The following is a 14,886-nucleotide window of genomic DNA, read 5'->3' as shown; positions in this document are numbered from 1 at the left end:
ATAATAGGCTACACTGAGCATTTGGGTTGGTGAAATCAGAGACAGTGATCTGAACTGAGTCCTGAAAAAGCCTTAAAGTCTCTGATTCAGCACTTCTTTAGCAATAGGACTCAGGAAATTAAAAAGCACTCAGCTGTATTGTCTGTTTGTCTGCCAGCTATGACAAAGACTTTAATCAGACACAGTCTCAGTAAAAAAGTACTTGATAAAGGATAGGAATGGCCCAATGAGTGTCGACTGGAGAAGCTTTAAAAAACCAACACAGTTATTTTAATAGAATATAGTGTAGAATGAGGTGCAAACATCCTTTTTAACAGGTTTGAATTACTGAAAGCTTGAGTCAATGTTTCCATTGCTTTGAGAGGATGTTAGTATTAAACAAGGTTAAGCACACACACACAGACGTGTACACACACAGACGTGCACACGCATGCGTGGTCACAGTTATGCACATGAAAGCGATAGAGATCAAAGTGTTTGTATTCAGCACGATTTCACCTTTGCTTTTACAAGAGGGATGACTAACAAAGAAGACAGTCACATGACTTTTGTGTTGTCATTGTGACGCAACATAACGCATTGTGCTGCGTAGAAAATAAAAAGACTTAATGATGCCCCACCTGTTTTAAGACTTCAAAGACCTGGAAAACATGGTCAATCCCTAACCTTTATTCCCCAGGTCCCTCCTACAATCCAAATGTGTGTATTAGGGCTGGGAAAGATATTGATATTCAAGATACATCAAGTTTTCTATTTTGGCGATATGGAAAATTACAATATTACCTGCATCAATCTATACATATTTTTTTTCATAGCTTATTTTGTAATACATTTTTTGTTTTAGATTAGTGCATCCTAATGTGCCTGTCCCATTGTGTACTTCTTTCTTTTTTTTTTTTTACCTCTTTAGTGTTTTTGTTATTTGTGTATTTTTTGGTAGTTTTGGATGTCTTTCTGAGCCGATTTGTGTATTTTTTTGGTACGCATGTTGTTCTTGGATTTTTGTTGACCCATTGTGCAAATGTTTCTCTTTTTATGTCCTTTTGTGTATTTTTGTTGTTCTTTTGTCTATTTCTCCATTTGTTTGTACAATTTTGTAGTTTTTTGTATTTTTTTTCTACTTTTGTGTTTTTTGTTGTCCTATTAAGTATTTATGTTGTTATTTTGTGTATTTCTCTGTTAATTTGTGTGTTTGTGGGGTTTTTTTGCTGTCGTTTTGTGCATTTACTTTAGGGGCCGCTAGTCGCCCATGTTTGTGATACACGCACAAGGTTTTTATTTATTTTTACCAATCGTAGAGCTCCGTGGTCTTATTTTAGCCTGTGTGACATTTTGCATAATTTAACCTGTTAAGATTTTACTTGAAATTAAATAATTGAATAATTAAAATGATCGAGATTTATATCGTATATCGTCATTATGAGAGAAGATATCAAGATATGAATTTTGGTCCGTATCGCTCAGCCCTAGTGTGTATCCAGTCCAGAAAACACGATACCTTCCGCTGACCTATGTGTATGTGCATTTACAAAGCAGTGAAACAAAACAAGTCGTCCTTACAGTCGTCTTTACACTTACCGGTTTTGCCATCGTTCTTTATGGTGGTCCTGTCTGTTGTAAAGTTTTCCCAGCCATCAAACTTCAGCCGCTGGTACTGCAGTTTCACCTGAGCCAAGTCCTCCTCAATGTTGATTGGAGACTGCTTAGCATTGCTGCAAGATGGGAACTTCTTAGCCCAGTTGTGCTGATTTAAAGTTCCTAGAGTAAAACAGAGATGATGCAAGAACACTAAAGATCAAAACGGACAAATAATGCAACAAAAGGTTCCCGGTGTACAGTCTCAGAGTGAATCAGGAAAACATTAAAACAGAAGAATAACAAAAACCCGGAAGTGAAGAGACATTCGCAAATCTCAGCAAAAAGAGCTTCAGAAAAGAAAAGGCGGCGATGGACCAGGAACTGGCTAGACAGACGTGGGCAGTACGGTCCGTCATTTCTACTGCACAGCTACGGTGTTCACGCATGCACAGTGTGAGAGTTTGAGGTAAGTCGGTCCGTGGCACTGCTCAACTGTGAGATACCCTCATAAGGGGCGACCAGGACTTCAAACATGTTTGATTTTCTTGCAACCATTCGATTGCTGAACGGGAGTTGGTAGTGAGGTGTTAATCACTTCTTGTGACACCATTTATACTACACCACGTATACTACACTATGCATACTACACCACGTATACTACACCACATATACTACACCATGCATACTACACCACGTATACTACACCATGCATACTACACTACATATACTACACCATCCATACTACACCATGTACACTACACCACGTATACTACACCATGCATACTACACCATGTATACTACACCACATATACTACACCATCCATACTACACCATGCATACTACACCACGTATACTACACCATGCATACTACACCACGTATACTACACCATGCATACTACACCACGTATACTACACCATGCATACTACACCACGTATACTACACTATGCATACTACACCACGTATACTACACCATGCATACTACACCACGTATACTACACCATCCATACTACACCATGTATACTACACCACGTATACTACACCATGCATACTACACCACGTATACTACACCATCCATACTACACCATGTATACTACACCACGTATACTACACCATGCTTACTACAACATGCATACTACACCATGTATACTACACCATGCATACTACACCATGCATACTACACCATTCATACTACACCATGTATACTACACCATGCATACTACACCATGCAAACTACGCCATTCATACTACACCATGCATACTACACCATGTATACTACACCATGCATACTACACCGTGCATACTACACCATGCAAACTACGCCATGCATACTACACCATCCATACGACACCATGTATACTACACCATGCATACTACACCATCCATACTACACCATGTAAACTACACCATGCATACTACACCACGTATACTACACCACGCATACTACACCATGTATACTACACCACGCATACTACACCATGTATACGACACCATGCATACTACACCACGCATACTACACCATGCATACTATGGTTGGCAGTCCTACAAGCTGATGACCTTTAGAACATTTTACATTTGCTAAAAATATAGTCCAATCTTCTCTCATCTGTTGGCATCTTTCCAGTGGCATTTGGACTTTAACTACTTCTTCAAACACAGTCTGTAACCCCCTCGTATTTAGATGCCAATATTCAATGGCGTTAATCATGCTCCTTCTTCTCTTGTAGTCTATGCTCTTTTCATTCTGTCTACAACCACAACCAGTTGATGGCAGGATGCCACCTCATCTGAATTTGTATCTGAGGGGGGCGGGGGGGGGGTCTTCTTTCCAAAAGGAGTTCCCTACACTACAAAGCCCACTCACTATGAAGAATTACAGGGTTGACATAAAAAAAATACTTCTCTTGGGACACAACTTAAGATATGTTGGAATCCAACTGGTGGCACGATAGCACATGTGGGCACACACTCACTCCCTCTGTTCACGGTCCTTCTCATTGGACTTGGGCAGTTTGATGTTTCACTCTCATTAATCTCTCCACATGTCACTACACGGGCACAGCAGATTACGCTCCACTGCACAATAGCAAGATCACATAATTTCAGCACAACCACTATGTAACACTGCCCTCTTTTTAAATATATATATATCTACATATATAAATATATGTATTTTTTTAATTCTCATAAAGTTTAGCTTACCCTACCTTAGGGAGGGCTGGTGGTCACCACAACCAGGGTTGGGGTCAATTTGAATTGTAATTGCGCAATTGATCATTAATAACAATTATGGTGTAATTATAGTGGAAATTGTAATTTTAAAAATCTGTTGCTGTCGTAATCGTATCTAAATTGTAACTGAGTTCAGATAATTGCTTTTGTAGTTTTAAATGCCTTGAAAATTGTCAATTATAATTTTACACAAAACTGGGGAACCATGTTACAGTTCTATATATACTGTATGTAGGTAACAATTATTAATATGTGTTTCATATCAAGCCTTCCCACATTTTATTATTTAAAAAAATATTTGGATGAAATTTTCAGGAAAGAGACAAGGGACAGGTGATTACATTTTGGTGATGTTCTTGCTACCAAAAGAAAAAGAAAAAATAAATAAATATATATATATATATATGTGTTCATGTGGGTCTTGTTGGGTTCTTTCTTTCTTACTATGGAGTTTATATTTTGTTAAGTCTTTGAGATGAATTTGTTGTAATCTGCACTACATAAATAAAGTTGAATTGAAATGAACAAAATATATCTAATTTATTTTCCCATCCATATGATGGAACTTGTTGTTGATGATGTCATAGGTTCTCTCAGAACACCGCTGATGATGTCACAAAAATATAACTGGCCTTCACGGAGCATGATTTGTGACAACGTTGCAATGTTTTAATAACTATCTGACAATTAATAATATCATTGTTATTTCAAATGCTTAAGGTATGTGTAAATTATTAATGAATCTAATAGTGTATATAAAATGAATGCAGGACTACAACATAGGGTAGAAATCACAATATGGGTGGAACTGAGTTACTTGGCAGAGGTCTGCGCTCTCCGAGTTCTTTTCTATTTTATTGTTGTATTAATGTTCATGTCACACTCACCTGCGTATGACCACTCAATGTCCTCGGAAAACTTGCGTTGATTTCTGTATGTGTATCCTTCAGCTGAAACAGAGACAGAAACTCAGGTCACAAATGAGGCATTTATGAGAACTCACTAATACATTTCATGTCTAAACAGCCATTAATGCTTGTGAAAGCCAACTGTAACTATTCTAGCCATACATGTGCCTCTGTAAGTTAAGCTAAGAAGTACATTTGGACCTGTTAGAGCTGTAGCTGTAGAAGACACACCATAACACTTTGAGGCGGATTCACTAAAGGTTTAGGGGTATTAAAAGGTGTGCAAACGTCACTCCATGCGCTAATAAGGGGTACAAACCCCAGGGAATCAGGATTACACATGTTCAGCACATCACAATGCTAAAAATTACACAATGATGATAACAAATGGTACGAGTCTTAATTTAAAAAAAAAAGGAACATTTAGCTTGTGAATGTGCAGATTTTAGTGACTGCAGCCTAATAAATACTTTTCTCCCCACATCCATAATGGCTTTATAGCAATACAATGCAACACTTTTTTGTAAATTCTTACCTTTTATTGAAAAAACTAAACACAGGTCTATCGGTTGGGTAGGAAAGTTAACAAGTCTACGTGAAATAAAGTTAAAAATATATCACAGTGTATAATATGACAAAAAGTGAAAAAGTGCTCATTTAAATGAAAATGGGTTAGATTCTAGTATATTAATTCTACTATAGTATTATATATACCTATAAGTTTACTCGCAGTATGAAATAAAGCTTTTGGTAAACTAAAATTGATCCAATTTAATCCCAAAATGTATTGAAATAGTACATTTTGAAGTATACTGCTAGTATATTGGGTAAGTGTAATTGGTACCTAAAAGTGTACTGAGCAAAATATACTTAAACTATACTTAAAGGCACACTGTGTAATCTTTGGCCACTAGGGGCGCTAGACCTGTAACTTTCACATCAAGCACCCCTGTGGCCACAAGCACGCTGTTCGGCACCGGGCGGAAGGCGATTCGGCGGAGGGGGCCGGGTTTTGGCGGCGTCTATTTAGCCTCCTCAGAAGCAGTTTTAAACTTTTTGCTTGCCTCGGCCATGACCAGGAGTCGAACAGGAGGAAAAATAGTAGCAAAAGTCTTAGCCCAATGAGTATATTCAAGCCTGTGGTCACGTGACTGCCGTAAAGTGAAACGTTCTCCAGGTCACATGACCTGACCAAAGACGGTCCGTCTCTCCAAACTTACATGGGTGGTATTTCAAGAGAGAAGCCCCGCTCGGAGCATTGATACTGTCAAGCCATGTTTATTGGCCTGATGGATTATTTAAAATAACTCATATGGGTCAACTCTTTAGGTCAAAAAGTCAGTGGTGTGCCTTTAAGTATACTTAGTATAATGCACTTTTGGTATACTTTTTTTGTTAAGGATAAAAAGAGACCAGTCTGCAGCTGCAGTTTGTTGAAAACACTGCATTTTAAAATAACGACACAGATACTGCATTCTTCTGCTTTTAGCACAGAACACAGAAACATGTGTACTCGTCATGGACCATATTCATAATGAGTGGTAGCTGCTGTCAGTCAGGTGCAGTCCATAATGAGATCCTGCAGTGATGCAACGAGCTGACACCATTAACCCAGGCGGCTTGTCTGGGCATCTGTCACCTTAATGAAGTGAAGTACATGCCCTGAGAGGCCGTTAGTGTACGACACCTCATTAGCATAACACAGCGCCTGAAGGCCATCGGGGAAACAAAGAACAGAGTACATGACACCAGCAGGAAATAAAATGAGATGAAGTGTCTTATCGCAAGCAGTCGGGATCATTTCAGAAATGGATGAAGTTCACTGATGGAATTTTGCCCTGTGGGTTAACTAACACTTTTTAATTCAAAAAACCTCATACGTACATTATCGATTGAACATAGAGGAAGATCACATGCAATTGCATGCAGGGCCGGCTTTAGGTCATTCAGTGCCCTAAGTAAGAGTGGACTTTATATCTATCTATTTATATCTATACGCAGTGTGTACACATTATTATTTATTTCAAATATCAAGACAAAACAAAGCGGTACAACAAACCATTGAAAAAAAAATACAACCTATTTTAAAATTTAGAATAATGAACTGTAAAACATTATTACACCTGCAAGTATAGTGAAAATGTCTTGAGGGAACAATAACAAAAATGGTGCAAAATCCAAAAGCAATGCAAAACAGTGCAGTCAAAAGTTAAAATAAGATACATTTCCTGTTTGGTTTTACTAGTCAGTAACACAAATCTTAAAACCAAAGAATACAATGTGCAAACAACATAATAGAATTAAATAGAATAGAACAAGAATTAAAAAATTAAAAAAAAAAAGTAGATTAGCAGGTGTAGTTACAGATTTTTTATATTAATATTCAATTCAGAGAAAACATGTACAGTGATTGTAAAAGGTGTGTTTCACGTTTAATATAACTTTTTAAATTAAAAAGAAATTCAATTAAAAATAAAAAATAAAATAAAATAATTGGGGGGTATGTTTTGGCATCCCTCCAGTAGATGGCGCCCTAGGCGGCTGCCTGTGTTGCCTGTCGGGAAGGCCGGCCCTGATTGCATGTTCTCTGGATACTCTGTTTTTTTCTCAGAAATGAAAAACCCCAGGGTTAGGTTTGTTGAGTGTTCTAATTGTTCATAGGTTTAAATGAGTCCATGTGTTTGCCCAATGACCCTGTCCACGGATAAATGGACACAGAAGATGAATGATTGAAGGATATTTAGCCAGTTTGACCACTTTCAGGAGTGGTACTCATATGTAAACTTGATGGTCTCTCAGCCTACACTTGCTTTTAGTTTGACTGACTAAAGTGTTTATTTTGAATTTAAAAACAAGAAAGTTTACACAAGTTTAAACGTGTAGCTGTTTCTCCGCATCTTTGAAATGTCATGGCAGCTCTTTTGTTGTGATATAATACAAATGTAGTATTGTTATGGCTCTGTTTTTTATGATAAAACAGATATAGTACAGTTGCACTGTAGACTCTCTTCCCTGTGTTTAAGATGTGTTTCTGAAAGCAGTGTTTTGAGGTAATAAAATAAAAATATCTTTAAAATATAATTAGCTGTGCTTTATAGAATGCCAACAGAACGCCACAGGAAATAATTGCTGCCTGTGGCAATCAAACTGTACAATTCATCACCTGACTGCTTTGATTCTTGTATATATCTGCATTATATTTGTACATTTGTATTAATGTTATTGTATTTTTTCTACTGTAATGTGTCTACTTGTATTTAATCCTTATTTACTTAACAGTCTTTTACTTAATTATGTGTGTTTTTCTTTCTCTTTAACTTTTGTTTAGTGTTTATTCTTTTTATTTGTAATATTTCTCGAGCCTTTGTAACACAAGTGATAAATAAAGTATTTCTGATTCTGATATGACTGGAATCAAATTCATGGTATGTTGGAAATGTTTTCCTATTTTGTGCAATAATTTAATTTTGTGGTATTATTGATATTGGCACACAGAAGAAAATTTCAAAATGGCACTCCATGTCACAAAGGTTTCCGACCCATGATCTAAAGAATTGTTTTACAACTCTTTTTATCTGGATTTGATCAAAAATATGAAAAGGGATTCCATTGCAACAACTTACTTGTCTCAAGAGTTGAAAACCCAGCTTACATTCCCTAACGCTTAGAAAATTCCTACAGTCCAGGATTAAAATGCACGTTAAAGGCTATTTATTTCTATATAGTAAAAAAAAAAAAAAATCAACCTTTGGGTTTACAACAACTGTCATGGACGACAACAAGAACAAATCAATAAATACCAGTAAGTCACTTTTGGTTCTGTCTTTAACAGTTGAGTTCCTGTTTTACTGATCTTACACTATAATACATATTAAACTGTGTGAAAGATTTCTCTTAAGACTGAAGTTTAGAAGAATGATCAGTATGTGATTGCTTACTATGAGTATTTGAACATAGGCTGTGTTAACTGTGTAAGATAAGTTACAGTGCTTGAATTAGGCAACAATGTTGACACCGTCTGGAATTCCTTTTTTTACAATCACTGGTCGTAAAGCTGCCAATCAAATGCCTTGCTCTGAAAAAGCAAACTGCAGAGTTAAATCGAGGACAAACACCAAGACGTTGAACCTTCTGTCTGAGACAGTAGATAGAATGTGTAAAGAGGGCGTTAACAGATTTGAGGTTTTCAATCAGATTTGCCTGATGTGCAATGGTTGAGTCTCCCCAAATATTATAATCCTACCAAATACTTTTATTCTGAGATACATTACTATACTTAGCCTCTAAGTCCCTCAAGCCTGGATCTGTGATTCATCGAGAATTAAATCACCGGCAACTGACTGAAATCTCTCTCGAGATATTTTCTCCACACATTTCTGAAGATGTTGAATCTATAATCGATAATTATGGTTCTCAGAAAACAAATAGTCAAACATGTATCTTATGGTATTAGGGCTTTACCCACTGTGTTCACGTCAAATACCATAAGATTTGACTTTAATTGCCAGCAAGCCAAAAATGGTAGAATTAAGCATTCAGAGCTGCTACAAGGCCATGGATCAGATTGACTTTTACTTGTGCCAACGTTTTTAACTCGCATTATACGTCATTTGAGCTTTGCCACGCAACCTTGATGAACACCATTAGTGCAGAGGTAAAGTATAAAAGGTTTTCCTGCAATGGCTATGTCCTCAAGATTGAGCTACCTGCAATTCCCAGAGTTGATGTGCACTGAACCCCATCAAGGAACAGAGCAACGGGAAGACCAAGAGACCTGGAGATGGACGTTTACAGGCATTCACAAACTGAAGCCAAAGTTACAAAAGACGCAAGTGTTTCTGTAGAGCACAGGAGAAAAGACAATAGTACTAGCATTAAAAGTCCACACACATCTCTAGAGGTTTACAACCTACTTTCCAAATGTAATATATTTAGATCTGTTGTGTTAAGCTATAATCTGTATAAATTAGGAGATGGGGTCTCCTGCTGTTTGGAGTGTATTTGCTCTGAGCTCATCTTGATAGCAGTCTAATCTGGGATTACCTGTCGGACAGTCTGATGTGAGAGACCAGTGCATACTTTAGGCCACAAACTATGAAAGAATACACTGTTTTAATGTAAAACGCTGATCTGTTCAGGCAGCAAATAATATATCAGATGCTGTTGCAATGTGAAACATGAGATATGCATGTTGTTTACTTTCACTAAGCAAGTGTTTCACATTGTTGAGTGAGCAAATGTGTTTACAATTGAACTGTGTATAGTAAAAATAGTTGATGGGACAAAAACTGCAGGGGGTTAAATGTTGAAAAATCTCTATATTAGGTGTTCTCAACCTTGGGGTCGAGACCCCATTTGCGGCTGCAACACTGGGAGGGAGCCACGAGATGCCTTTAACAAACTAAGAATATTGTTTGAACAATTTCAGCCCAAGTTTGCTTATTTTTACCTTTTTTATGCAACTACACCAAACTTGCCATATTTTAATCTATTTTCATCACTTTTTCTTGCCATATTTTTACTCCTTTTAATGCATTTTTGCTACATTACTCCAATTTCTGCACTTCTCTATCAAATTCCAATGCCTTTTTTGCAAATGTTTTTCTCCCATAATGTTGCATGCATTGACCCTTTATTGTCACTTTTAACCTCTTTTCACCATATTTAATGCTTATTTTTGCCAATTTAACCACATTCACGATTTGTCATGACCATTATTTGGCACGTTAAACTGAATGTTTCTACTTTTTTCTGCCACTTTTTTAGCCAATATTGATACTTTGAACCCTTGTTACCACTTTTTCTGTCTGTTTTAGCCACTCTAATTTGCAACTTTTAACCAATTTCTGTGGTTTTTAAAATTCCATTTCAACATCTTTTCCACCATTTTTGGTCACTTTTAACCCCTTTCATTTCTGATTAAAACAAGGATTTACATCTTTAAGATAATAATAAACATTCCTGGATAACAGTGGATATTATTCAGATGAATAAATAAATGTGGTTACCACAGATTCATAGAACAATAGACCATCATTTTGCTGATTTTATGGATGGACCCCAAAAATCTCTCCCCTTTATTCCCCCTTATAGATGGCCCTGTCTCCACATTACTGTTCTTCAATGTTCATGTCTGTGTTCAACCACCGTTAGGAACAGTGGGGGACCCTGCTCTCTGGAACCTTTATTTTGGGGGTCAAGGGCTGAACAGGTTGAGAACCACTGGTCTACACAACACAACAACCCACATGTCACAGATTATATATGTATGGAATGCACTTATATTTGTATCACTCTGAAGATTTGACCTTTTGCCTACCTAAAAGACTGATTGGTTGTTATTGCTAGTGTAGTGCTACTTACAGAAAAATAGCAACTAGTTACTGTTACCAGTTACTAAAAAAAAAAAAAAAAAAATAGCTTTCTCCAGCGATGTCATTCCTAGGGACTTCCATTTTGGCATAGTTGTAAAGTGCTGGGATGGCTGTCTGTGAAATACCGTTGAGATGGGCATATATGATCGCTCTAATATGTGTATTGCAGTAGGGCCCAAAAGTCGTGGTTCACCTTTTCCAAGGATGGTGGGAGCTTCATCACGTGTTCGATGTTTACACAGAACGTTGCTTTTGTCCAGTTCATATTTGCTGTCAACTTTGTTAAAACCAGAATATTTCCATACGTCAGCTTCTAATCCAAACGGAGCTGGGTAGATCTCCCACGTAGCCATGCTGCTGTGAGATGTGCATCTACTAAAAGGGTCCGGGTGGGTAACATCAGTTTTTCGCATTTTTCGTTCTGCTCCATTCCTTCTATTTCATGTAATTTACCATTTAAATAATCGATTATTGAAAATGTATTCAACGATTATAATCAGATCGCAATCACAATGAATACATTTGGATGTCTCCTAGAGCTTGTAGCGTAGTTGTACTTCCACAGATTAGAAGTACTGTTTCTAGTTGTAGTCAAATGTAAGCTTGGTATTGGTCCGGACCCGGACCTCAAACAAATCTGACTATAGTTCCGGCCCTTCCTGTACACATGCAGTTAGCCGAATGCTGGTAGTTCCGGCACTGCCAGACCTGTTTCCATCGAGCAATAGTTCTGTCAGTTTTATTTTAGCCCTAACCATAACCATAACCCTAACCATAACCCAGGAAATACCCTAAAATGTTCCTTTTTTTGTATGTTTTTTTAAAGATGGAATTTGCCGTGTTAAATATGTTAAAATGAAAGTGAAAGTGGGATTCCAACCCACACCAGTGGAAGGAAGAATCCAACCACCACGCACAGGAAGTGCCGGAACCATAGTCAGGTTTGTCTGAGGTCCGGGCCTGGAACTATTGACACTTTGTTAAATGTAAGCTGTGTATTGCCTCAAAGCTTATATCTACAATCTTGTTGTCTTGATCTCCATGTGAAGGAACTTATCTTAGGCAACACTTAGAGGAGGCAATCCGTGACATGCCAAAGCATGCATATCACTTAAAGTCTGTGGTGTGGTGTCTGCCATGATTGCCCTTTTCCTCTAGAGTAAACACATAATTGTCAGCATTGAAGGTACAATTTGGGAACAAGCGGTTAAACCTGGACAAAACCTCCTCTGCAACATTCTCCTGAGTCCCAGCCTGACACTATAATAAACATGATTTACTGTGACTGATTCCAGCCGTCTGGACAGCCTCAGCGAAAGCTAAAGCAGGCGTAACTGAAGGGGTGTCATGGTTTTTTTCTCCTCTGAGAGGGCGACCCACTCTGAAGTCTTCATTCACTCAGTCATTGACCTCCAACACTCAGACCATGTCAGGGTCGTGCTCTCTGGATTAAAAGGTCAGAGGGGAAAAGTTCAAGTTGAGGAAGTTGCTTTCATTGAGGATGTTTCTGCTGCTTTATGTGTTCAGGGTGGAGGTCAGACAGCTGTTTGCAAAGCATTGGTTTCCACACTAACATCTTTTTAACTCCAGTAGAAAAGTACACGTTTCGCTAATGTGATATTTAGAAGCAGACTCCCACTTCTACAGATATAACAGGTCTGCTTCCTTAGATAAACATTACAGTTCAAGGTTCTGCTTTATTTATCCCTAAATCTACAAGTCAGAATATACACTGATACACAATGTCTATTACAAGACCAGCAACAGACAAGCTCAAGAAACCAAGGCTAGCAAAGCTTTCTTCTACAAAGACAATATCAAACCCTATATTCTATTCTAATACAACTCCATCCGCCTGCTCTCGTCAAACAGTCTTAAGGTATCGTATTTTCCAGGCTATTGAACGCACCGCTGTATTGGCCGCATACCATTAACTAAGCAAGAAAAATTCCCATAAAGGCTGCACCGTCACATAGGCTGCACTCTATAGGCTGTTGAGGGTGCCCTTCAAATGAAAAATCATTTTTCCCCACATTATTATATTAGCTTTCTGAACGTTCAATTCACCGTGAAGTTGAGTGGCTATTACAGTTCAGTCATTCCCGCTGTAGGGATGACTGTAAGCAATATTTCCGCTTTCACTAGACACATTTGAGACTGACTTACAAACTCACACATAAAACGCACCGCCGCATTGCCTGCACCCTTACCTTTAAATGAAAAAAAAGCGTCTTATATGCCAGACAATTCGGTAGTTTGGTGGGGTTATATCATGGTAAGGTATATCCTGTGCTTACAGCAACACAAAACTGCTTCCTGGTGTTTCTACCAGTCCTTTGTGTGTGACATCCAGGCAGTCAGCTTTTATGCTCCTGTCTGCGTTAAGGTGGAAATGAAGGCAGACAGTGTAAACAGGCACTCTGACATGAAACACCTGCCTGCTCACAGAGCAGCGTGCTACTGAGAACTGGTTGTACACCCTGGGACTGCACAACTCTAAAGGCTCAAACATACTGGGCGGACATCCATGAAGCAGACTCTGCATGTGCAAAGCTCAGATTTTAAAACTGCACGTCTTGTCCGCATACCTGGTGTCACACAAAACACTAGTCGGCATGTATCGACCCGCATTAAATGTACCGTAAACTACTATGCGGCTGTGCGCCGCAGTATGTAAGCTCTGAGAAGGGCGGACAGTCCGTTGTGCGCTGAGTCTGCCCGAGTATGTTTGAGCCAATAGACACATCGTGGTCACCATCTTCCAAATAAGTAATAATAATAATATATGTTAAGGTTTTATTTATTCAGATAAGGTTTTTCAGGAAACGTTATCTCCTGACATGTTTCGACTGTCAACTGCCAGTCTTCCTCAGAGGTGATATGCCTTGATGTGTCCCTACAAGTTTTCTTGTAGGAACACATCTTGCTAGGAAAGCATCAAAGCGTCACCTGAAAAACCTTATATTTCACATATTTCAAAAAAGAAGACAAAATAAACTTGCAGGAATTAATAATAACAACAATAACAATAATAATAATAATAATAATAATAATAATAATAATAATAATAATAACAGACTAAAAAATATTACCAATGCCTAACAAAGTACCTCTACTAGTGGAAATAATAATAATATTTATTATATTATTATAACTAATACACTACCCTAAATTTCTCCTACTTGAGGCATACCATGTTTCAACCTTTGTTATGGTAATATTTAGTCCATGTCTTTGCTTTCAGGGGGTTTGTGACATATGCTGCCTTAGAACAACACACACCCATGTTGTCTTTTAAGTTTCAAAAGTCACACACTGAGCATCTGCTGGTTCGGTTTCACTACACCATGGCTGTGCCTCAGTCAACACACACACACGCACACACATGCACACGCACACACACACCACTCATCTTACAAGCACACATGAAGTACTGCTGAGCTTAGGAGACAAAGCACACATTATGACAATGCCCGACACATGAGATGGGCCGGTTGCCTTTTGACTACAAAGAGAACACCTGCCGAGTGTTGCCTTTTCACTTTACTCAAAGAGGAACTATTCAACCTGCCTTTGAAATAGCATCGCCAAAGAAGTTCAGCCCTCAAACCAAAAAAATCAATATCAAAAATATGGGCGAAATATAGCCCGTTTGCTGGTCAGATCGCAGCCCTTCTGTGTGCTCAATACGGAGTGACCTCTCCGCTGAGGAGAGCGAACTCTCTAAATCAGAGTCTGTCTTGGATTTAAAGGGATCCTCCACTGTTTTTACAAATGTGGCCTAAAACCATTGAAA

At 38.1% G+C, this 14,886-nt stretch overlaps 1 protein-coding gene across 3 annotated transcripts in view; it reads right to left on the bottom strand.

The window, feature by feature from the left end:
- ptprz1a (protein tyrosine phosphatase receptor type Z1a) overlaps positions 1 to 14,886 on the bottom strand; it is a 103,391-nt gene that overhangs the window by 53,073 nt on the left and 35,432 nt on the right. For all 3 annotated transcript variants that reach the window (XM_028451834.1, XM_028451836.1, XM_028451835.1), the window contains exons 2-3: positions 4,696 to 4,758; positions 1,579 to 1,758 (exon numbers count right to left, since the gene is read on the bottom strand). In XM_028451834.1, the coding sequence (XP_028307635.1) occupies positions 1,579 to 1,758; positions 4,696 to 4,758 (243 nt within the window). The remainder of the gene's footprint in view (positions 1 to 1,578; positions 1,759 to 4,695; positions 4,759 to 14,886) is intronic.

Source organism: Gouania willdenowi, chromosome 6, assembly GCF_900634775.1.
Source record: "Gouania willdenowi chromosome 6, fGouWil2.1, whole genome shotgun sequence".
In the NCBI taxonomy this organism is placed as follows: Eukaryota; Metazoa; Chordata; class Actinopteri; order Blenniiformes; family Gobiesocidae; genus Gouania; species Gouania willdenowi.
Note: the sequence above shows the minus strand (reverse complement) of the source record. Positions and strands in the feature narration are given on the sequence as shown.